This window comes from Dama dama, chromosome 28, assembly GCF_033118175.1.
Source record: "Dama dama isolate Ldn47 chromosome 28, ASM3311817v1, whole genome shotgun sequence".
Taxonomy (NCBI): Eukaryota; Metazoa; Chordata; class Mammalia; order Artiodactyla; family Cervidae; genus Dama; species Dama dama.
Genome location: NC_083708.1, coordinates 52,326,583 through 52,352,786, shown reverse-complemented (window position 1 = coordinate 52,352,786; position 26,204 = coordinate 52,326,583). Strand labels below are relative to the sequence as shown.

At 38.4% G+C, this 26,204-nt stretch overlaps 1 protein-coding gene across 1 annotated transcript in view; it reads left to right on the top strand.

Annotated features, from left to right (window-relative positions):
- The first annotated feature begins 748 nt into the window (after positions 1-748).
- MANEA (mannosidase endo-alpha) overlaps positions 749-26,204 on the top strand; it is a 60,928-nt gene continuing 35,472 nt past the window's right edge. The window contains exons 1-2 of the mRNA XM_061131905.1: positions 749-886; positions 8,870-9,451. Of these exons, the coding sequence (XP_060987888.1) occupies positions 8,908-9,451 (544 nt within the window). The 5' untranslated portion in view covers positions 749-886; positions 8,870-8,907. The remainder of the gene's footprint in view (positions 887-8,869; positions 9,452-26,204) is intronic.

Below are 26,204 nucleotides of genomic sequence, written 5' to 3'. Positions count from 1 at the left end.
CTCTTGGCTTCTGAGGCTGATGTAAGGTGAAAACTTTCAGCTGTAACCCCTATTTCAAAAGTTCTTTTTCTTCACAGCTGCCTCATTGTTCTCAATTATTTCTAAAAGTATTTCAACACGTGATTTTGCATAATGTTTGCAAATAAAAAGTGTCATTTCTGCCTTTTAGCTTCCAAGTAAAGTTTTATATATATATATATATATATATATTTTTTTTTTTTTTGGAGGGCAAGATGTTCTCTAATTTACAATGTTTGAAAACTGCCAGCCAGTTAAAAGGAACTCTTGGACACCTCTGCTTCCCTTGTGGCTCAGCTGGTAAAGAATCCGCCTGCAATGTGGGAGCCCTGGGTTCAAGCCCTGGGTTGGGAAGATCCCCTGGATAAGGGAAAAGCTACCCACTCTGGCCTGGAGAATTCACAGAGACGGAAACCACTGAGCCACTTTCACTTTCACTTTACACTTTCAAAGCTTTCCAGCAGAACCTTAGAACACCAGTTTCTAAGAGAGGAATGGGTTTTCTCTAGTTAGGGAAAGGGGGCGGGGGGAGGGGGGGAGTCCAGCTTAACTCAACTCTGCCCCTTTGCTCCTATCGTAGGAAACGCCAAAAAAAAAAAAAAAAAAAACCTCTCCCGGCGTGCATCTACACCCCTTTCCACCCCTTACAGACCACAGGGACCTGTGCCGGGAAACCAGAGCCCCGCCCACTCCGCGAGCCCCACCCCGCGCTGGCCCCGCCCCCAGGGGCTCCCGGCACCCGGTGCGCGCGGCCTTCGGGAGGCGGGGCTGCTCAGGCTCTCTGCCGGGCAGCGGCGGCTGCCTGCGCTCTCCGCTCCTAGGTCTGCGCCGGCGGATCCTCTCCTGGTGTCTGGATTCTCGGGCCCTGGTGAGTAGCTGGAGATTTCCGGGCCCAGCTGGCTCAGTTGTGGCCAGCACTGGGGCCACCCTCAGCGCCTGCGCTCTTACCCGCCAGCCAATCTGCTCGCCTGCAGATGGCCTTTGACCCTGCGCCCCAACGCCCTGCGGCTGCGAGTCTCGGAACGCGGGAACCCCACTCCGTCCCTCTTATACCTAATTTTGCTAGGGTTAGTTTTGTTGTCTCTTATCCTACTTTACCCCGAGCCTGTCGGCCTTGTCTCCGCCACTTTTTTGCAGCGGAACCTCTTGTCGCCTCTGTATCTTTCCCTCCCCAGGAAGTTGGGAATTTTAGGAGTGATGGAAAAGCCTTTCAGCGCCTTATCCTTTTGTCCCCAAACTCGGCCTTGTGCCTCGGGGGCAAGTGGGAAGGTCGAGGCCTACCTGGCTTGGGCTGCAGCAGGAAGGTGGCAGGCTCCGGTCTCCGGACGCCGAGCCGTGGGGAGAGGAGAGCGAGGGTGGGGAGGCCGACGCAGAGATGCGTTTTCATTCACCTGTTCCACGTTTGGCACTGTCGTTTTAGACTGTTAGCGTTTGCTGAATCGAAGGATGCAACTCTGCTGGAATAGTATCTTTTCCTATTTTCCAGAGGAACCAATGAAAATTTAGGCAGTTAGGACTGTTGGTTTCTGTTTCAGCAGTTAGAGACCCTGCAGATATGAGTTAAGGAAAAGTGTGGAAGTACGTTAAAAAATAAAACAAGGGAAGATAATGTTAATTATATGAATTCAGAAAAAGGCAAGTAAGACTGGAATGAGTTGGTTATGTTAAAGTATTAAGACGGGAGCTTCCTGGGTGTCTCAGTGGTAAAGAATCCACCTGCAGTGCAAGAGATCCTGGTTTGATCCCTGGGTTGGAGAAGGAAATGGCAGCTCACTCCAGGATTCTTGCCTGGGAAATCCCACGGACAGAGGAGCGGGCTACATACAGTTCATGGAGTCGCGAAGAGTCGGATGTGTTCAGCAACTAAATAACAACCACCAAATTTAGACAATAGTTGAAAGAAAAATACAAAATAAAGTCTAGGTATTGGTAATATTAAGTCACACGATTGCACATCATTTTCATGACAGTATGTTACTCCATTCATATTGAACTATATGTAAACCTTGAAAAAATGGTGTTGTGTAGGGAATCTTGCAGATTTGCAGTTTTATGCGTTTTTCTATGCATAAAACATTACCAGAGCTGTTGCTGTCAGTCACACAGTGAGTATTGAGTATGTAAGAAAATAAACTTTCTTCAGATTAAATTTGAACTACAGTTTATGAGTAAGTGCTAACAGATAATCATTTTTAAGCAAAAACATAATCACATCTCAGCAGTTTTCATCTGTCACAAAATATGTGGTGGTGTATTCTCTAAACTTGCTTTCTCGAAAATGTAGGAAGCGGTGAAAACATGAGGAGCTTGAGTTCTAGAACTGTATTTCTCTGCTCTTTGCGCATTGCTTAACCTCGGGTTACTCAGTCATTTGTTAGCCCAGGTACTGGGAAAAAGCTGGCAACTGATCTGTTGCCAATTTAGTTCAGTTCAGTTCAGTCGCTCAGTCGTGTCTGACTCTTTGCAACCCCGTGGACTGCAGCATGCCAGGCCTTCCTGTCCATCACCAACTCCCGAAACCTACTCAAACTCATGTCCATTGAGTTGGTGATGCCATCCCACCATCTTATCCTCTGTCGTCCCCTTCTCCCGCCTTCAGTCTTTCCCAGCATCCCGGGTCTTTTCAAATGAGTCAGTTCTTCGCATCAGGTGGCCAAAGTATTGGAGTTTCAGCTTAAGTATCGGTCTTTCCGATGAATAGTCAGGACTGATTTCCTTTAGGATGCACTGGTTGGATCTCCTTGCAGTCCTAGGGACTCTCAAGAGTCTTCTCCACATCACAGTTCAAAAGCATCAATTTTTCAGTGCTCAGCTTTCTTTATAGTCCAGCTCACATCCATACATGACTACTGGAAAAACCATAGCTTTGACTAGATGGACCTTTGTTGGTAAAGTAATATCTCTGCTTTTTAATATTCTGTCTAGGTTGGTCATAACGTTTCTTCCAAGGAGCAAGTGTTTTTTAATTTCATAACTGCAATCACTATCTGCAGTGATATTGGATCCCACCAAAAAAAAGTCTCTCACTGTTTCCACTGTTTCCTCATCTATTTGCCATGACATGATGGGCCCAGATACCATGATCTCAATTTTTCTGAATGCTGAATTTTAAGCCAACTTTTTCACTCTCCTCTTTCACTTTCATCAAGAGGCTCTTTAGTTCTTCTTCATTTTCTGCCATAAGGGTGGTGTCATCTGCATATCTGAGGTTATTGATATTTCTCCCAGCAATCTTGATTCCAGCTTGTGCTTCATCCAGTCCAGCATTTCTCATGATGTACTCTGCATATAAGTTAAATAAGCAGGGTGACAATATACAGCCTGACGTACTCCTTTCCCGATCGGAACCAGTCTGTTATTCCATGTCCAGTTCTAACTCTTGCTTCTTGAAACTGCATACAGATTTCTCAGGAGGCAGGTCAGTTGGTCTGATATTCCCATCTCTTTTAGAGTTTTCCACTGTTTGTTGTTATCCACACAGTGAAAGGCTTTGGCATAGTCAATAAAGCAGAAGTAGATATTTTTCTGGAACTCTCTTGCTTTTTCAGTGATCCAGCAGATGTTGGCAATTTGATCTCTGGTTCCTCTGCCTTTTCTAAATCCAGCTTGAATATCTGGAAGTTCATGGTTCACGTACTGTTGAAGCCTGGCTTGGAAAATTTTGAGCATTACTTTGCTAGCGTGTGAGATGAGTGCAGTTGTGTGGTAGGTTGAGCATTCTTTGGCAGTGCCTTTTTTTGGTAATTTAGTTCAGTCGTGTGTAAAAAGAAGTTCTACTTCATAGGTTGTTTTGAACATTAAAATGGGGAGATGAGATTATGCTTTACTGAATTTCTGTTAACAAAAGCATACAGGTGTTTACATTAAAACTGACTTGGGCAAAGAACTTGAAGTACAGAAGCTGATTTTGAAAGTTCCAGATGTGTTTTCAATTCAGTTCAGTTGCTCAGTTATGTCCAACACTTTGCGACCCCATGGACTGCAGCACGCCAGGCTTCCCTGTCCATCACCATCCCCCTGAGCTTGCTCAAGCTCATGTCCATCGAATCGGTGATACCATCCAACCATTTCATCCTCTGTCGTCCCCTTCTCCTCCTGTCTTCGATCTGTCCCAGCATCAGGGTCTTTTCCAGTGAGTCAGGTCTTCACATCATGTGGCCAAAGTATTGGAGCTTCAGCATCAGTCCTTCAATTAATATTCAGGACTGATTTCCTTTAGAATTGACTGCTTTGATCTCCTTGCAGTCTAAGGGACTCTCAAGAGTCTTCTCCAACACCACAGTCTAAAGCTAGAATTAGTTATATTTCTCTTCAATGGTTTCTTAGAAAATAATGTTAGGAAAACAGCTAGAAAAAGAAAGCAATCAGAAATCTGTATAATAAAAATTAAACAGTGAAATTTTGGGGTCTTTCTGCATAGCAGGATGTAGCTAATCCATTTTGAAATCATAGTATCACACTGATTCGGGATCTCATATATCTCGCTAGACCTACAAATTAAAGTCAGTCATTTCACAGATTGAAAGACCTGCAAATCACAAAAAACAAAAGTAGAAGCCGTAGAGTTTCAAAAGAACAAATGTATTACTTCTGTGTGTCGTTTTATCATGTGCCCTTTGAAGATGCTAGATTTTCCTTTATCTGATACTCTGCGTATTGAGTAGGTTTCTCCTTTGGAAACCTATACATCTGTAATTAACTTGGAACTTTTTTCCTCTGAGGTGACTTCTGGAACTTTTTGTGTTGAAACCAATTAAGTAGTTCTACCACACTTTTTCTACTAAAGATCATTAGACCTGTTAGGCATCTCAGATTTCATTGTTTTGCTAAGTTGGACACAATAACTTTTATTAAAATGGATTTTAAAAATTATTGGATCTGTTTAGCTATGATTCTTCCTATATAATATGTTCAGTATAGACTGGGCATGTCAGCTGTATGCATAGTCTGTAGAACCTGTTTGTACACATACTGCCCCAATAGATACCAATGTCAAAAACAAAAGGGCCAGAAGTTAAATTTTTTAAGTTGAACATTTAATAGTCATTGACTGAATATAAGGTATATTGGGTTCTACTATAGTGTAAAGGTAAGGACTCCATTTCTGGATCTTATGGAACAATCTAGTAGGATGTATAATACATTAAATAGCGTGGTACAATAGATAAAGAAATGCCAATTTAAAAAGTAGATAACAGTGTCATAATAGACTATATGGGAAAGTGAGTATTTTTCAGTCTGGAATCATTGGGAGAAGTATCAAGAAGAGGCAACAGTCTAGCTTTGTCTTGATGGATTAGTGTAATAGTCCAGAAATTAGCCATATAGAGAATAGGTACTTAGAGTAAACTGTGTGTTAACTGATTGCTTGCCAGACACCTATCTTTAATAACAATCATCATCAAAATAAATAGTAGTTTGTATTCATTCAGTATTACACTAAGCCAGAAATGATTCCAGGGGTTTTGTAATACTAACTTCTTTCATCCTCATAAAAATCCATTGAGTGAGGTAATAACTCATTGTAGAGATGAGAAAAGCAGGGAAAATTTCAAGTCACTTATATAGGTGAAAAGGCTAAAAAAAGCCCAGCTAGAATCTGGACTGCAGAGTCCAAATTTTAAGCACAGGAGACCTGTCTTTATTTAGGTAGATTAGACTTACTGGAACTAATAATATGAAAGGAAAAGAGAAATAGAGTAAAGGAGGGAGCAGCAGCTTTTATAAATAGATATTTCGTGTTTTGTGTTCATCTAGTGCTCTGAGAAGTGGGTCTAACGAATATATAAAGGTCTCAGAACTGTTTCATATATTTCTTCACTTTTCTTTTTCTTTTTTAAATTAATTGGTATTATTTGATTAAAACATTACCCTTTTACATTTTATTTTGCATATATTATCTTGCATGATTTACAGAACAAATTTGTCAGAAGACAGAACAGTTAATTTTTTTTGTAGACAAGTTTTAAAAAAATCTCAGACTCACACAGGTCAGCATAGGTGATTTAAACATAGATCTTCAAATTCCCAAACCAATATTCTTTCCATTATGTATCCTGACTCTTCCTTGAATTTCGCCCTGTTCAACTGATCAGTGTTTCAAAAATCCATCTTATAATTTCTAAATTGAGTAGTTATTGTTCCCATTCTCTATGATTTGTCAATATTCATTACCATTGATTATTTCCTTATAAAATACCTACTGCATTTAATTTTTCCTCCTTATGAAATATTATGTTCTAATTTTAGAAGACAGCATAAGAAAGTATCACTAAGTAATTGATTACCCACAGGTAATCATTATACTTGTTTGAGTGCACTTCCTCTCTGTCTCCTTAATATAGTTGAGCTCCTGTTACATGCATGTTTTTTTCCCTACTTAATGACTTGTCAAAAATTCTCTGTTTCTTTAAGTAAAGGGAAAGTGTTTTTATCTTGTCAACTTTGAAATTTTAGGACAACAAATCGTAGAGGCGGGTCAGAATGGTAGTATCATCCCTTTATTCATGTACACGAGACTGCCACCTTCCCTGCAAAGGAATGTTACCTTCTGTAGATAATCAACCTTATTAGATTCTTATTTTTCTGTTTCTTCTGCTCACTTGGGAAAATCTATTTTTTTCTTATTGTCATTTTGCTTTTTTCACTTCGCAGTATATCCACAGAATCACTTTCTTTCATCTCAGAGCTCTTCCTCATTTTTTCTGAATACTCAGTAGTTTACAAACAATGCTGCATATTAACTTATGTACTTACTATTGGCTGTGTAAATTCTGTGAAGTAGGATTCTTGAATCAAAGGAAAATGGATGTGTAATTTTGTTATTTATTGCCCAATTCCCAAAAAAGGTTGTATAGATTTCATTCATTATCAATGTATAAGAGTGCTTATTTTCTCACTGTTCTTGCCAGTAGGATGTAGTTTCATGATTTTTATTTTTTGCCAATCTGATAGATAAGAAATGATACATTTGTGTGGTTTTAATTTACATTTTTCTAATATTGAATGATACAGAAGATCTTTCAAATAATTTCATTCAGATTGTCAGTTGTCCTTTCACTTTATTTTGTAGTGTTTTTTGATATATATATTTAAAAATCTATGTAATTAATCTTTTTTTTTTAATTTATTGCATCTGAATTTTGAGTCTTAGATATAGAAAGTCTTTTATTACACTAAGGATATAAGCCAATTCAGGTGGGATTATATGAATATTTGAATGATTCTAAGCCCTACAGCTTACATTATTCTTTGAGAGATTAAGGTGGGAAATAGGGGCATTATTTAAAACCTCTGCTTCAAAAGTAGCATCAGAGAAGCTGAAAATATAAGGAAAAAATGGCAGCTGAGAAAATGAACAGAGCTTTCGGTAGTTTCATGGCTCTTTGGGGACCAAAATTGTAATTCAGGGTCCTAAAGCCCACCCTAGAGGAGGAATCTTGGTAAAGACTTGTGACTTTGATTTCAGAACTTGTACTTACAAGTTATACTTATAAAGGAGTAAAGATGAATCAGAAATACACCATATATTTGCAAGGACTTAAACCCAGTTTTGAAGATTTCCATCAGTGATTGTTGCTGTTCAGTCACTAAGTTGCATCCGACTTTTTGCAACCCCGTGAACTGTAGCTCACTAGGCTTCCCTGTTCTCCACTGTTTCAATTTGCTCAGACTCATGTCTGTTTGAGTCAGTGGTGCCATCCAGCCATCTCATCCTCTGTCGCCTTCTTCTCCTCTTGACCTCAATCTTTGCCAGCATCAGTCTTTTCCAGTGAGTTAGCTGTTTGCATCACATGTCCAGAGTATTCGAGCTTCAGCTTCAGCACCAGCCCTTCCAATGTGATTATACTAAGGTAATCTTTCTCTACCCTAAAAGTCTTCAAGAAATAAAAATAAGCTTTCTTTGAAGGAAATGACATGTGGAGCCTCACATTATCTCTGAAACTTTTTATATTCTATGTATAGCATTTAGTAAAAACAGTAATTTAGCCTATAAAAAAAATAGTTACTGTCTGGATATTAAGAGGAAAAAACCAAACAGGCAATAGAATCCTAAGATTCAAATTCAGGTTATTAAAGGTAGGCTTTAAATAAATGGGATTACAAAACTCAAGGAGTAGGGAATTTTAACAGAAAACTGATATCTTTGAGAAGAATCAAATGAAAATTTTAAGACTAAATTTATAACTGAAAGTAGTTGCCACTGAAGAGTCAGGAAATTGAAGATAGTTCAGAAGAAAATATTCAGACTGAACCATGGAGAGACAAAAAGAGGAAAATTTTAAAAATGTTTAAGGAACACGTGGGACATAGAATTCTGATGTGTGTAATGTATTCCATAATGCAAGATGAGAGACAGGATCAAATTGAGTCTAACACTTGAGTTGGTGAAATGGGGTGGGGAAAAAAGGTGATTATAATTGAGGCAGTCACATAATAAGTTTTTTTAATGACTAGGTTTTTTATATATTCATAAATATTTCCTTTTTAAATCTGAAGCTTTGATTTTATATTTAGAAAATTTTAGTCTCTCTGGATGGAATGTCTATTTTCTATATCAGTATATGTAAAATATGTCCAAAGGATGAAGAATATATTCACTTTCTTAAATAACATGCTTAAAATCTTTATCTAACAAAAATGTAATTGTGATATTTCCAAATAAATACTGCTATCAGTCTAATTGTGTATAGATTCTGTAGCTATTAATATTTGATTATATAATTAACATCATAATACTCTTTAAAATTTTTCAGTTTAACAAACTTTATGGATTTTAGTTTTCCTTTTGAATATATTGGAAAATATTATTAATACCACTTACTAATAGTTGTTTTTCAATACGTTACAGCTAAACATTTACCATTTTGGAGTTTAAAGGATGACATCATGGCAAAATTTCGAAGAAAGACTTGCTTCATTTTGTCACTTTTTATTCTGCTTTTTTTCTCTCTGATGATGGGTTTAAAAATGCTGAGACCAAATCAAGCAGCTTTTGGAGATCCTTTTGGACTTGACCTTCTTCCAGAAATTCGGCAACAAACTCCTCATTTGATGAAAGTTTTTGATTCCCAAAAGAGTGACAAAATCAACAATGAAACCAACATCAAGAACTTAAAAACTGAGGAAATCACTATGAAAGCTTCCTTAGCCTCTGAACCTCGTCCAGAAGAACTGCCACCTCTGAATTATTATTTACATGTATTTTATTACAGTTGGTATGGAAATCCACAATTTGATGGTAAATACATACATTGGAACCATCCAGTTCTCTCACACTGGGACCCTGGGATAACCAAGAAATACCCCAAAGGGAAGCACAACCCCCCTGATGACATTGGCTCCAGGTTTTATCCTGAGTTGGGAAGTTACAGCTCTCGGGATCCTTCTGTCATTGAAACTCACATGAAACAAATGCACTCAGCTTCAATTGGTAAGTATTTTAGATATGTATGTGAAGGTATAAGTAAATTTTTGTGGAACATTAATTACTAATTAACCTTCCCTGCTGGCTCAGTGGCACGTTTCGCCTGCGATGCAGGAGACAGGGGTTCGATCCCTGGGTTGGAAAGATCCCCTGGAGAAGGAAATGGCAACCCACACCAGTATTCTTGCTAGGAAAATCCCATGGACAGAGGAGCCCGGCAGACTACAGTCCATGGGTCAGAAATTATTAGTCTCGCATTATAAGTTTATAATTTTAAACTTACAAACTCTAGATTAAACTGTTGTTATAACATGTTAACACTAACATTTCTGGGTGTATTCTTTTTATTGATTTCTACTTTAATACTCTGAATTTTATTAAATTATGATTGACATAAGATACAATGAATTCTCTCACTTTATGTTATACATCTGTTTAAATATCACCCCAATTATGAAGTAAAATATTCTATAACCCCCGAATTTTTGTCTGCTATTTAGCTCTCCCTACATTCAAGGAAACTGTGTATCATATAGAGTAGTTGTTGTAAATATTTTACTATTAAATAAAAATAGAATCATTAAATATTTGTGTGTATGTATGTGTGTGGGGGGGAGTATTTTACTCAGCGTGCTATTTTGAAATTTAGTCATTATTGCTTAGTCCTATTCCATTGTATAATTATAGTGATTTGTTTCTGCATTCATCTTGGTGCACATTTGTACTGTTTCAAATTTTAGGCATGTAGCATATAATTTGGTCTTTTTAAAAAAAAAAAAAGATAATCTTTTCTTTTTTAACACCTGTTTATTTCATTTGTTTTAATATTGATATAGTTGATTTTACATGTTTCATTTTGCTACTTGTTTTCCATTTATTTCATCTGTTCTAGTCCTTTACCCCAATTTTTTCTGCCTCTACTTGTATTGAAAATGTTTAGTCCATTTTGTATTCTTTTCTGACTTGTTAGATATATTCCTTCATTTTATGATTGGTCTGACATTTACAATATGCACCTTTAACTGATGGGAAGTCACAAAGTATTCCTACTGTTTTCCCCTCTTCCCTTCAACTTTTTCTTCCCTCTAATTTCTGGCACTTCAATCCATTACATAGAATCATATCCCACAGGTAAATAATATAGAAAAATATGTAACTGAGTGTATGAAAATTCAACTCATAAGTATCCCCTTTATAAAACTCTTCCTGTTTTGATTCCGTTTTCTTTGTGTCTCTACCATTAAGGCCAAAAGGAGAAATTGAGTGTTCTTAAATTTTTCTGACTCTTCAAAAGGTGCCAACTCACTGTTAAGCTGATATGGCTAGAGAGACATGCAAGATTTTTTCATGAACAAAATACTACAGAGACCTGTGAATCTATTATATATCAGCTTTGTCCAAGATGACTTGTTTTTTTTAACTGGAGTATAGTTGCTTTCTAGTGTTTCTGTTGTACAGCAAAGTGAATCAGCCATACCTGTACACAGATTCCCCCGTTTTTGGATTTCCTTCCCGTGGTCACCGCAGAGCATTGAATAGAGTTCCCTGTGTTCCATAGTAGGTCTCAGCAGTTACCTGTTTTACACACAGTGTGTGAATGTCAATCCCAGCTCCCAGTCCATTCCACTCCCCCCTCACTGCTTGGTGTCCATGCATTTGTCCTCTGCGTCTGTGTCTCTATTTCTACTTTGCAAATAGTTGATCTGTACCATTTTTCTAGATTGCACATACATGCATTAATATATGATATTAGTTCTGACTTCCTTTGCTCTCTGCAACATTCTCTAGTCCATCCGTGTCTCCACAGTTGGCACAGTTTTGTTTCTTTTTATGGCTGAGTAATATTCCATTGTGTTCATGAACCACTTCTTTATCCATTCCTCTGTTGAGGAAAATTTAGGTTGCTTCCATGTTCTGGCTATTATAACTAGTGCTGCAATGAACACTGGGTGCGTGTATCTTTTTGAATTGTCATTTTTTCCAGGTGTATGCCCAGGAGTTGGATTACTGAGTCATCTAGTATTTCCAGTTTTAGTTTTCTTAAGGAACCTCCATACTGTTCTTCATAATGACTGTGTCAGTTTACATTGATTAAAGTATAAGAGGATTCTCTTTTCTCTGTATCTTCAATAACACTTGTTATCTCTTGTTTTTTTGATGCTAGCTATTGATACAGGTACAAAAGGATATCTCACTGTGGTTTTGACTTGTAAATATTTTCCAGGTGATTAGTAATTTTTTTCATGTGCCTGTTGGCCATTTGTAACTCTTCTTTGAAAAAAGGCCTGGTTTTTGTTACTGAGTTATATAAATTTTTGTAAATGATGGATATTAACCCCTTAATTCATTACATGATATGCAAAATAATTTCTCCTAATCAGTAATATGTCTTTTAGTTGTGTTATTTTGCTTTTGCTCTGCAGAAGCTTTTAAGATTGACATAGTCCTACTTTAAGATTTTTTCTTTTGTTATTTGTGCTTTTGCTGTCATATGCAAAGTATCAGTGCCAAGACCAGTTTCAGAGATCTTTCCTGTGTTTACTTCAGGGAGTTTTATATCAGGTCTGCCTTATATTTTAAGTCTTTTATCTCTTTCAAGGTGCTTTTTGTGAGTAGTATAGGATAGACCCAACTTTCTTTTCTGTGTGTGGCTATCCAATTTTCCCAGCACCAAAGGATGTTCTTGGTACTCTTGTCATGTATTAGCTCCTCGAGGTGTAGAGCCAGATTGTTTCTTTGTAAGTTTCCCCATTTCTTAACATCTTCATTTTATGACTACAAATATCCCTTTCAGAATGCCTTTTGGAGCATCCCGTAAGAAAGTGAAAGAGGAGAGTGAAAAAGTTGGCTTAAAACTCAGCATTCAGAAAACTAAGATCATGGCATCTGGTCCCATCACTTCATGGCAAATAGATGGGGAAACAATGGAAGCAGTGAGAGACTTTATTTTTAGGGGCCCCAAAATCACTGCTGATGGTGACTGCTGCTATGAAATTAAAAGACGCTTGCTTTTTGGAAAAGTTATGACCAACCTAATTAAAAAGCAGAGATATTATTTTGCCAACACAGATCCGTCTAGTCAAAGCTGTGATTTTTCCAGTGGTCGTGTATGGATGTAAGAGTTGGGCCATAAAGAAATCTGGGCGCTGAAGAATTGATGCTTTTGAACTGTGGCGATGGAGAAGACTCTTGGACTGCAAGGAGATCCAACCAGTCCATCCTAAAGGAAATCAGTCCTGAATATTCATTGGAAGGACTGATGCTGAAGCTGAAACTCCAATACCTTGGCCACCTGATGTGAAGAACTGACTCATTGGAAAAGACCCTGATGCTGGGAAAGATTGAAGGCAGGAGGAGAAGGGGACGACAGAGGATGAGATGGTTGGATGGCATCGCCAACACGATGGACGAGTTTGAGGTGGCTCCTGGGGTTGGTGATGAACAGGGAGGCCTGGCATGCTGCAGTCCATGGGATTACAAAGAGTCGGACATAACTGAGCGACTGAACTGATAGGTTTAATAAAAAGTGATTTTATTTTCATTTATTTTAAGATAATCTTTGGTTCCTATTTTGATTTCTTTTTTCACCCATTGGTTATTCAGGAGTTTCTTGTTTATTTTTCACGTATCTGTAGATTTTCCAACTCTTTTGGTTGTTAGAAGTATAGCTGCCATGGCTTCCTTTTGGTTCCCACCTGAATGGAATGCCTTTTCATCCCTTCACTTTGAGTTTATCAGAATCCTTAAAGCTTTCTTGTTGGAACCTTAGAGTTGGCTCTTGTTTTTCATCCTTCCAGGCCCTTATGTGCCTTTTGATTACTGAATTCAATCCACTTTTGTTTAGAGTAGTTATTAATACTTAAGGACTTATTCAGTTCAGTTCAGTCACTCAGTTATGTCTGACTCTGTGACCCCATGGACTGCAGCATGTCAGGCTTCCCTGTCCATCACAAAATCCCAGAGCATGCTCAAACTCATGTCCATCGAGTCAGTGATTCCATCCTACCATCTCATCCTCTGTCGTCCCCTCCTCCTCCTGCCTTCAGTCTTTCCCAACATCAGGGTCTTTAACAATGAGTCAGTTCTTCGCATCAGGTGGCCAAAGTATTGGAGTTTCAGCTTAAGCATCAGTCCCTCCAATGAATATTAAGGACTCATTTCCTTTAGGATTGAATGGTTTGATCACTTTGCAGTCCAAAAACTCAAAGAGTCTTCTCTGACAGCACAGTTCAAAAGTATCAATTCTTCAGCGCTCAGCCTTCTTTATGGTCCAACTCTCACATCCATACATGACTACTGGAAAAACATAGCTTTGACTTGATGGACCTTTGTCAGCGAAGTAATCTCTCTGCTTTTCAATATGCTGTCTAGGTTGGTCATAGCTTTGCTTCCAAGGAGGCAAGAGTCTTTTAATTTCATGACTGCAGTCACTGTCTGCAGTAATTTTGGAGCCCAAGAAAATAAAGTCTCTTCACTGTTTCCGTTGTTCCCCATTTATTTGCCATGAAGTGATGGGACCAGATGCCATGATCTTCATTTTCTGAATGTTGAGTTTTGAGCCAACTTTTTCACTCTCCTCTTTCACTTTCATCAAGAGGCTCTTTAGTTCTTTGCTTTCTGCCATAAGGGTGGTGTCATCTCCATATCGGAGGTTATTTTTATTTCTCCTGGCAATGTTTTTTTTTTTTTTAAATTCTCCCAGCAATCCTGATTCCAGGTTGTGGTCATTCAGCCTGGCATTTTGCATGATGTATTCTGCATATAAGTTAAATAAGCAAGGTGACAATATACAACCTTGAAGTACTCCTTTCCCGATTTGTAACCAGTCTGTTGTTCCATGTCCGGTTTTAATTGTTGCTTCATGACCTGCATACAGATAGCTTAGGAGACAAGTTGGTCTGGTATTCCTATCTCTTTAAGAATTTTCCACAGTTTGCTGTGATCCACACAGTCAGATGCTTTGATGTAGTCAATAAAGCAGAAGTAGATGTTTTTCTGGAACTCTCTTGATTTTTCGATGATCCAGTGGATGTTGGCAATTTGATCTATGGTTCCTGTGTGTTTTCTAAATCCAGCTTGAACATCTGGAAGTTTACAGTTCACGAATTGTTGAAGCCTACTTGGAGAATTTTGAGCATTGCTCTGCTAGCCTGTGAGATGAGTGCAATTGTGTGGTAGTTTGAACATTGTTTGGCATTGCCCTTTGAGATTGGAATGAAAACTGACCTTTTCCAGTCCTGTGGCCACTGCTGAGTTTTCCACATTTGCTGGCATATTGAGTGCAGCACTTTCACAGCATCATCTTTTAGGATTTGAAATAGCTCAACTGGAATTCCATCACCTCTACTAGCTTTGTTCATAGTGATGCTTCCTAAGGCCCACCTGACTTCACATTCTAGGATGTCTGGCTCTAGGTGAGTTATCACACCATTGTGGTTATCTGGGTCATTAAGATGTTTTTTTGTATAGTTCTTGTGTGTATTCTTGCCACCTCTTTTTAATGTCTTCTGCTTCTGTTAGGTCCATACCATTTCTGTTTATTGTGCCCATCTTTGCATGAAATGTTCCCTTGGTATCTCTGATTTTCCTGAAGGTATCTCCAGTCTTTCCCATTCTGTTTTCCTCTATTTCTTTGCACTGATCACTGAGGAAGGCTTTCTTATCTCTCCTGCTATTCTTTGGAACTCTGCATTCAGATGGGTATATCTTTCATTTTCTCCTTTGCCTTTAGCTTCTCTTCTTATGAATGGCATTAAATTAAAAGCATTTGTTAATGCTACCTTATTGTGTGATGGCTTTGTATTTCCAGTATTATCTTTTCTACCTGCATTTGTAAAGGTTGTTTTCCATGATGGTATGCTCTTTCTCCTCCTTTTTTGTCTTTTATTGATCTGCTCTTGATTTTTGTTTTATTGTTACCAAAGGGTTAGTTAAAACATCTTACAGATAAAACAGCCCAGTTTAGGCTAATAGCAATTTCTTTTTAACTTATAAAATTTTTCCTTAGTGTGCAGAGAATGAGATGGTGAGGTAGCATCAGCGACTCAATGGACATGAATTTTAGCAAACTCCAGGAGATGGTGGAAGACAGAGGAACCTCATGTGCTGCATCCCATGGGGTCACAGAGAGACAGACACAGCTTAGCGACTGAACAACAATAAAGTATCTACCATTTTGCTCCTCCCTTCATATTATTGATGTCACAGTTTACCTCTTTTTGTTGTATATTTGTGAATAACTTACAGTAGCTATGCTTTCCCCACTCTCTCATTTAGACTTTGTTGTCTTGTTGAGTGGTTAACACACCATCCTACTACATAGTTATAGTTTTCTAAACCTACCTGTATGTTTCTCTTCTTTCCCAGTGCATTGTGTAATTTTGTGTGCTTTCATGTGACTGATTAGCTTGTTTTCATTTTAGCTTGAACTCCTTTTAGCATTAAGTACAAGGCTGATGTAGTGGTGGTGAACTCCGGTAGATATTGTTTGTCTGGAAGTCTTTGCTTCTTTGTATCTGAGGGATAACTTTGCTAGATAAACCATTCTTGGTTGGGAACTTTTATCTTTCACCTCTTCAAATATGTCACTCCATCATCCCCCTGGTCTGAAGAGGTTCTGTAGAGAAATTAGTCGTTCAATTGTGTTTGACTCTTTGTGACCCCATGGACTGTAGCCCACCAGGCTCCTCTGCCCAAGGAATTCTCCAGGAGCAGGTAGCCATTCCCTTCTCCAGAAGAATCTTTCTGACCCAGAGATCAAACCCAAGTCTCCCGCATTGCAGGCAGATTCTTTACCATCTGAGCCACGAGGGAAGCCCAACTTTGCTAGATAAACCATTCTTTGCTGGGCATTTTTATCTTTGAACTCTTCAAACATGTCTTTCCACTGTCCCCTGGCCTGAAGGGTGTCTGCAGAGAAATCTGCTGATAGCCTAATGGTAGTCCATTGTAGCTTCCATTCCTTTCTTTTTTTTTTCCTGCCTGCCTTTAAAGTCTTAGAGGGTGTCTTTTTGCTTTGAGATAGCAGGATGATCTATTAGCTTTGTAAACTTATATATCCAACCAAGTCTTTCCTCAGATTTTGGAAAATTTCACCTATCATTTCTTTAACTCCCTGCCTTCCCCCTTCTCTGGCTGGAATCCTGATTATCCTGATATTTGTCTCTTTGATGGATTTCCATTGATCACGTAGAGTTTCTTTGTTCTCTTTTGTTTAAATTCCCTCTTTTCTGCTATCATTTTAAAATTCCTACCCTCTAAGTTACATTGTTTCCTTCTGTGTGGTGGCCTTGTTGCACTGCACACTTCAGGTCACTCATTGAATTTTGTTTGGTTCTTTTTAACAATTTTAATAATTTCCTTCTCTTTAATAAAGAATCATTTGCTCATCTTTCTATTCTTGAGTTCATTGAAATGTCTTTCTAAATTCTCTTGTCATTTGTTGAGTTCCTTTAGAACAGCTAATTTGAGTTCTTTATTGGATTGTATGTTCTGCACGTTCTAGCTTGGTTGCTGGAAAGTATCAATGCTAGTTTCTTTTTGTGCTGCTGTATTTCCTTGATTTGTTTATTGTTCTCGTGGGCACATGTTGAAGCTGTCCCGTTTGAAGCAGCTGATGCCTCCTTAACTCTGCTTGTGCCCTCCTCATATCCATTGTATCTTTATAGTGTTGATATTTTAGTTTTTTTCCTGTAAAGCTGTATCTGCTCCAGTATACTTCTTACCTTTTGGGGCAAATTTTTAAGCATAAATGCCTACTCAGCTTTTAACATTTTCCCAGGCTGGCTTTTGGCAACCTTTTGTTATCAAGAAACTGGCCACTATAGATGAGGGGTTTTGTGGTTTCTACTCCTGCGTTGGCTGTGGTGGTTTGCTTTCTTAGTGGACTTCCTGTTTGCCAGAATACATTTCTGGAGGCTTACTCAGGAGCAAGCGCAAGGAGCCCATGCAAGGTGGGAGGAGGGGGGCTGTAGCATTGAGGTGCATGGCGGGGGTGTAGGGTTGGGGTGCAGTGAGGGAGGAGTGGGCTGTAGGGTTGAGGTGCACCGAGGGTGCCGATAGGCCCGGTGAGCCACATCAGTGGGTGGTTTCCAGCAGGCTCATGGGTGGCCTTCCTGCTCCGTGGTGTCCCTTTCCTCCTCTGTGCCATTATCCCCCTTTCCTGAGGTGTGACGCTCCCACCTGAGTACTCCAGGTGAAGAGAAATGGATTTCTCCAGCCATATCCTGCCCAGGTGCTTTCTTCATCCCGTGAGGGAGGAGTTGCCTCCCCTGGATAAATCAGCCTTGTTCAGTGTTTGCAGCACCAGTAAAGTTTTTCATACTTCCTGCTCTCTGACCAAATTCAGGTCCTTTGGTGAAAGCTGGACTTAACGCAAGTTTTCGTCCATGCCTAAGTGCCTGCCAGGGACAGCGGATACTCACTTTTTGCCTGAGAGCAGCCAGTGGAGGTCTGGGCAGATTGACTGGCCTCGTAAAGAATCTGCCTGCAATGCAGGAGATTCGGGTTCAATCCCTGGGTTGGAAAGATGCCCTGGAGAAGGGAATGGCAACCCACTCCAGTATTCGTGCCTGGAAAATCCCATAAACAGAGGAGTCCAGTGGGCTACAGTCCATGGAGTTGCAAAGAGCTGGCCATGACTGTGTGCCTGAGCACATGCTGGTTTGGTAGCCCTCTTTGTCTATTTCTTACTTGCCACATTATTGGAAGAGATTCCTCACAGGGCCCTTGTAGTAAGGTACTAGATCCCAAAATAACCACAGAAGTAATAAAAGGATGTCTCATTCACTGACCACCTTATGCCACCATGTTACTGATATCACTTCCTATTTTACTTATCATTATTAGACAAAGAATAACTGGACTTATTGTAAAAATTGTGAGTATAGAACACTAGTTTGGTTCATGGACTTTTCCTGCTGACACTGGCGTCTTTTGAATTGAAGAAGATAGTGAAGACTATTTAAATTGCTATATGAATGTGCTTTTAACTTGTTTAAAATTCATATTTTTCCTTTGATATAAATGGCCTTGTTTTTCCTTTTATTGAAATTGCTGTGTGAAATAATTATACTTTTGTATCACCCAGTGCAAGCTGGTTAATTATTTGTTTTACAATTAAAGTGTTATGTGTTTTAAATATTAGTGGTCTAACCTTTTTTTTTCCCGAGAAAAGAATGATGAAATTAGAATGAAGTATATATGTAGTATTTAAACTCTAACCATTATAATAATGTATCAGATAGAAGTAGCCACTGATAGATATATATCCTTTTCAAGTCTTTAAAGTACCATAGACAAGTACTTTCCATTTTTTAATTTTCTATAAAATGCTCAAAAAAACATAGTCAGATATTCAGAATAATGGTCCCCAAGATGTACACAGTCTAATCTCTGGAATCTTTGAGTATGTTGCCTTGCAAGTTAAAAGGAATTAAGGTTGCAGATGTATAATTAGGGTTGCTAATTGGTTGACCTTGAAATAGGACTGATATAATCACTGGAGTCCCTAAACGTAGGAGAGGGAAAAGAGAGATAAGTGATCTAAATAAGAGATAAGTGATATAAGTTAGAGATAAGTCATCTAAAAAGGGCTTAGTAAAAAAAAATAAAAAATAAAAAGGGCTTCGTTTATGGGGCCTGCCTTTGAAAATCAAGAGCCAAGACAAGAGTCAAGAGCCGAACAATGTGGTGTCTTCTGTAAGCTGAGAATAGCAAGGAAACAGCTTCTTTCTTGAAACCTCTAGGAAGGGATGTAGTTCAGTGAACCCTCTTGATGTTAGCCTAGTAGACCCAGGTCAAATTCTGACCTATAAAACTGTAAGGTTATAAATTTTCATTGTTTTAAGCCATTAAATTTGTGTTAATTCATTATGGCAATAATAGAAAACTAATACACTTCAGCAAGACATAATTTACTCTATATCTTTAAAATTATCTTCCCTTTCCTTCAGGTTAGCACTATTTATTTATTAAGTTTCTGCCATGTCCTAGCCTTGTGCTACATTCAAGATGAGTAAGTTACATCTCCTGGGTTTCTCTTTGTTTTCTTTATTGGTACTTGAAAAGTGCTAGATGGAAACAAAGCTGAATATTAGCAGTTTTAATAAGGCAACAGTTTGTATTTCTGAAACTCCTGCCTTTAAAATTTGTACATAAAAGTAGAAGAAACAGAACTTGTAGTAAGACAGTTCAGTCACACAGTCATAACCAACTCTTTGTGACCCCATGGACTACAGCAGGCCTGGCTTCACTGTCCATCACCAATTCCCACAGCATGCTCAAGCTCATGTCCATCGAGTCAGTGATGCCATCCAACCATCTCATCATCTATCGTCCTCCTTTCCTCCCATCTTCAATCTTTCCCAGCATCAGGGTCTTTTCAAAGGAGTCAGTTCTTCACATCAGGTGGCCAAAGTATTGGAGTTTCAGCTTCAGCATCAGTTCTTCCAATGAATATTCAGGACTGATTTCCTTTAGGATTGACTGGTTTTATCTCCTTGCAATCCAAGAGACTCTCAAGAGTCTTCTCCAGCACCACAGTTCAAAAGCATCAATTCTTCCATGCTCAGCTTTCTCTATAGTCCACCTTTCACATCCATATATGACTACTGGAAAACCATAGCTTTGACTATATGGACCTTTGTCTGCAAAGTAATGTCTCTGCTTTTTAATATGTTGTCTTGGTTGGTCATAGATTTTCAAGCTTCTTTTAATTTCATGACTGCAGTCACCATCTGCAGTGATTTTGGAGTCCAAGAAAATAAAGGCTGTCACTGTTTCCATTGTTCCCCATTTATTTGCCATGAAGTGATGGGACCAGATGCCATGATCTTCGTTTTCTGAATGCTGAGTTTTGAGCCAACTTTTTCACTCTCCTCTTTCACTTTCATCAAGAGGCTCTTTAGTTCTTTGCTTTCTGCCATAAGGGTGGTGTCATCTCGATATCGGAGGTTACTGATATTTCTCCCGGCAATCTTTTATTTTTTATTTTTTTAATTCTCCCAGCAATCTTGATTCCAGGTTGTGGTTTATTCAGCCCACATTTTGCATGATGTATTCTGCATATAAGTTAAATAAGCAGGGTGACAACGTACAACGTTGAAGTACTCCTTTCCCGATTTGTAACCAGTCTGTTGTTCCATGTCTAGTTCTAATTGTTGCTTCATGACCTGCATACAGATAGCTCAGGAGACAGGTTGAGTGGTCTGATATTCCCATCTCTTTTAAGAATTTTCCACAGTTTGTTGTGACCCACACAGTCAAAGGCTTTGGCATAGTCAATAAAGCAGAAGTAGATGTTTTTCTGGAACTCTCTTGCTTTTTCGATGATCCAGTGGATATTGGCAATTTGATCTCTGGTTCCTCTGTCTTTTCTAAAACCAGCTTGAATATCTGGAAGTTCACAGTTCACGAATTGTTGAAGCCTTCTTGGAGAATTTTGAGCATTGCTCTGCTAGCCTGTGAGATGAGTGCAATAGTTGGTAGTTGGAACATTGTTTGGCATTGCCCTTCTTTGAGATTGGAATGAAAACTGACCTTTTCCAGTCCTGTGGCCACTGCTGAGTTTTCCACATTTGCTGACATATTGAGTGCAGCACTTTCACAGCGTCATCTTTTAGGATTTGAAATAGCTCAACTGAATTCCATCACCTCCACTAGCTTTGTTTGTAGTGATGCTTCCTAAGGCCGACTTGACTTTGCATTCCAGGATGTCTGCTCTAGGTGAGTGATCACACCATCGTGGTTATCTGGGTCATGAAGATCTCTTTTGTACAGTTCTTCTGTGTATTGTTGCCACCTCTTTTTAATATCTTCTGCTTCTGTTAGGTCCATACCATTTCTGTCCTTTATTGAGCCCATCTTTGCGTGAAATGTTCCCTTGGTATCTCTGAGTTTCTTGAAGTGATCTAGTCTTTCCCATTCTATTGTTCTTCTCTGTTTCTTTGCACTGATCACTGAGGAAGGCTTTCTTATCTCTCCATGCTATTCTTTGAAACTCTGCATTCAAATGGGTATATTTTTTTCTTTGCTCTTTAGATTTTTGCTTCTCTTCTTTTTGTAGCTATTTGTAAGGCCTCCTCACACAACCATTTTGCCTTTTTACATTTCTTTTTGTTGGGGATGGTCTTGATCACTGCCTCCTGTACAATGTCACGAACCTCTGTCCATTATTCTAATATTTGTTTTTTGTGTGTGGAATCTTTAGAGTTTTCTACATATAAGATCATATCATCTGTAAACACAGATAATTTTGCTTTCTTTCCTGTTTGAATGCCTTTTACTTCTTTTTGTTTCCTAATTGCTGTCTAGAACTTCTAGTATTGTGTTAAATTGAAGTGGTGAATGTAGATCTCCTTGGCTTGTTCTTAATCTTTGAGGAAAAGCTTTTAGTCTTTTGCTATTGAGTATGCTGGCCATTGTGGCTACTTTATATAAAATTTCTGTTATGTTATGGTAGTTTTGTTTTATTTTTTCTATGCCTAGTATTTGAGTGTTTTCATGAAAAAGTGTTGAGTTTTGCCAGTTGCTTTTTTTGCGTCGAGATGACCGTTTATTTTTCCCTTCATTCTATTAAGGCAGCATATTACATAGATCAATTTCCATGTGTTGCATCATCCTAGCACTCCGGGGATAAACCATACCTAGTCATGTTGTGTAATCCTTTAGTGTGCTGCTAAATTGAACTTGCTAACGTCCTGTTGGAGAGTTGCATCAGTGCTCATAAGGGATAGTGGTTTATAGTTTTCTTGTGTTTTGCTCTTGCTTTGCTATTAAGGTAATGCAGATATCATAGAATGAGTTAGAAAATGTTTTCTCCTCTGGTTTTTGAACAGTTTGACAATGATTGTTTCATTTCTTCTTTAAATATTTAGTAGAATTCACCCATGTGAAGCCATCTTGTCTAGGGCTTTTTCTTCCTTTGTCAGGAGATGTTTGTTTATAGATTCAGTTTCCTGAATAGTGATGCTGCTAAGTCGCTTCAGCCGTGTCCGACTCTGTGCGACCCCATAGACGGCAGCCCACCAGGCTCCCCCGTCCCTGGCATTCTCCAGGCAAGAATGGAGTGGGTTGCCATTTCCTTCTCCAATCTGAATAGTGGTAGTCTATTCAAATTGTTTATTTCTTCATAATTCAGTCTGGATAGGTTTTGAGCTTCTAGGAATTTGCCCATTTTATCTAGGCTATCAAATTTGCTCGTATAAAATTTGTCCTGGTACTTTATAATAATCATTTTGCTCCTGTAGAATCAGTAGTAACATTCTGTCATCTTTGATTTTAGTCATTTCCACCATCTCTCTTTTCCTCTTAGTTCATCCAGCTAAGGTTTGTTAATTTTATGACCTCTTCTGAAAACCAAAGTTTGGTTTCATTGATTTTCTCCATTGTTTTTCTATTTTCTGTTTCATATATATCTTATCTAAGCTTTATTATCTTATTCCTCTTCTAGCTTTAGAATTATTTTGTTCTTTTTCTAGTTCCTTAAATTTGTAAAGTTAAATTGTTTGAGATTTTCCTTGTTTTTTAGATGTAAGCATTTACAGCTGTTAGCTTACCCTTTAGTATCACTTTGTCCACATATCATAAATATTGGTGTATCATATTTTTGTTTTGTTCATCTCTAAAGTGTTTTCCAGTTTCCCCTATGATTTTTTTTTCTTTAATCTTTTGGCAGTTTAATCTTTACTCTTAACATAGTTACTTGTATGGATTAATTTTCAAATGTTGAATCTCATCCTTTATTCTTAAAATAAACCCTATTTGGTGATGATTTGTTATCCTATTTGTATATTGCTAAATCCTATTTGCTCATCTTTTTAAAGGATTTTGCATCTTTTTTCATATGAAATATTGGCGATATTGGTCTGTGATATTCCTTTTTTGATATGTTTTGTTTTTTGTTATTAGATTAGTTTATGACCTCATGAAATTAGTCAGGAAGTCTTCCTTCTTTCATATTCTGGAAGAGATTGCATAGAACTGATTTTTTTTTTTTTTCTTTCTTACTTGATAGAATTCACCTGTGAAATCCATTCTCTTGGGCTAGTAGGTTCATTATTTTTTTTTTAACTACAAAATGAATTTCATTAATAGACATAGGACTGTTCACATTATTTATTCTACAGTGACTTTAGATACTTTCATTTTTTAAAGAACTTGCCTATTTCATTGAATTTTTTAGTTTTTGGACATAGAGTTGTATGTATTATTTCTTTCTAATGCTTTTAAAGCCTCTTACACATCTGCTTTTGAGAATCCGTTTCTGTTCTCCTTTTCTGGTCAGTGTTCATAGAGTATGATTGTTATTGTTGACTCAGTCAGTGACCCAACTTTTGGTTTCATTGATTCCTTGGTAAAACAGTGTGTGTTCTGCTGCCGTTGAATGGACTGTCTTATAAATGCCAGTTAGCTCATGTTCTTGGTGGTGGTGTTGAGATCTTCTTTAGCCTTGCCTATGTTCTGTTTGTTTTATCAGTTACTGACAAAGCAGTTTTCAAGTCCCCAGAAAACAACTGTGGATTCATCTATTCCTCCTTTCAGATTTGTCAGATTTTGCTTCATATATTTTGAGGTCTTTTTTAAGTACATAATCATTTAGGACTGTTATATCTTTGGGGATAATTGAGACCTATATTATTATAAAACAATCCCTCTTTATGCTGGCAATATTCTTTGTTTTGAAGTCTGCATTGATTCACATTGTTATAACAACTGCTCCTCTCTCTGATTAACTTCTGTCTCCTGTATCTTTTATCATTCTTTAGCTTTTAACTTATCTTTGTCTTTATACTTAAAGTGGCTTTCCTGAACACAGCCTATGGTTCAGTTCTGTTCAGTCACCCAGTCATGTCTGATTCTTGCAGCCCCATGGACTGCAGTACGCCAGACCTCCCTGTCTTTCACTAACTCCTGGAGCCTGCTCAAACTCATATCCATTGAGCTGGTGATGCCATCCAACCATCTCAACTTCTGTCATTGCCTTCTCCTGCCTTCAGTTTTTTCCTGCAACAGGGTCTATTCTGATGAGTCAGCTCTTCACATCAGGTGGCCAAAGTATTGGAGTTTCAGCTTCAGCATCAGTCCTTCCAATGAATATTCAGGACTGATTTCCTTTAGGATGGACTGGTTGGATTTCCTTGTGGTAGAAGGGACTCTCAAGAGTCTTTGCAGCATCACAATTCAAAAGCATCAGTTCTTCAGCATTCAGCCTTCTTTATGGTCCAACTCTCACATCCATGCATGAGTACTGGGAAAACCATAGCTTTGACTGTATGAACTTTTGTTGCAAAGTAATGGCTCTGCCTTTTATACGCTTTCTAGGTTGGTCATAGCTTTTCTTCCAGGGAGCAAGTGTCTTTTAATTTCATGGCTGCAGTCACCATTTGCAGTGATTTTGGAGCCCAAGAAAATAAAGTCTGTTATTGTTTCCCCATTTATTTGCTATGAAGTGATGGGACCAGATGCCATGATCTTCAGTTTCTGAAAGTTGAGTTTAAAGCCAGCTTCTTTACTCTCCTCTTTTCATCTTCATCACGATGTTCTTTAGTTCTTCTTCGGTTTCTGCCATAAGGGTGGTGTCATCTGCATATCTGAGTTATTGCTATTTCTCCTGGCAGTCATGATTCCAGCTTGTACTTCATCCACCTGGTATTTTTCATGATGTACTCTGCATATAAGTTAAATAAGCAGGGTGACGATATACATCCTTGACACACTCCTTTCCCAAATTTGAACTAGTTTGTTATTCTCACTCTTGTTGTTTGGTTCTCACTCTTGCTTCTTGACCTGCATACAGATTTCTCAGGAAGCAAGGAAGGTGGTCTGGTATTCCCATCTCTCTAAGAATTTTCCACAGTTTGTTGTGATCCATACAGTCAGAGGCTTTATTGTAATCAATGAAGCAGAAGTGGATGTTTTTCTGGAATTCTCTTGCTTTTTCTATGATCCAGCGGATGTTGGCAATTTATTCTCTGTTTCCTCTGCCTTTTCTAAATCTAGCTTGAATATCTAGAAGTTCTCGGTTCACATACTATTGAAGCCTCTCTTGGAGAATTTTGAGCATTGCTTTGCTAGCCTGTGAGATGAGTGCAATTGTGCGTTAGTTTGAAATAACTCAGCTGTAATCCCATCACCTCCACTAGCTTTATTCGTAGTGATGCTTCCTAAGGCTCACTTGACTTCACATTCCAGGATGTCTGTCTCTAGGTGAGTGATCACACCATCCTGGTTATCTGTGTCATAAAGATCTTTTTTGTATAGTTCTTCTGTGTATTCTTGCCACCTCATCTTACTATCTTCTGCTTCTGTTAGGTCCATACCATTTCTATCCTTTATTTTGCCCATCTTTGCATGAATGTTCCCTTGGTATCTCTTATTTTCTTGAAGAGGCCTCTAGTCTTTCACACTCTATTGTTTTCCTCTTTTTCTTTGCATTGATCACTGAGGAAGGCTTTCTTATCTCTCCTTGTAATTCTTCAAAACTCTGCATTTAGGTGGATATAGCTTTCCTTTTCTCCTTTGCCTTTCGCTTCTCTTCTTTTCTCATAATATGGTTTATTTATGTGGTTGGACTGATTGAAATCAGCTGTCTTTTCAGTCTTGGTATTTCTCCCGTTCTTTATTTCTCTTATTCTGTATTCCTTTGGGTTAGTTAAACTTTTTATGGTTACATTTAGTGCCTGCTGTTTGCTTTATTGTTACTCAGTCACTAAGGCATGTCGATTCTTTGTAAGCACATGAACTAGAGCACGCCAATCTT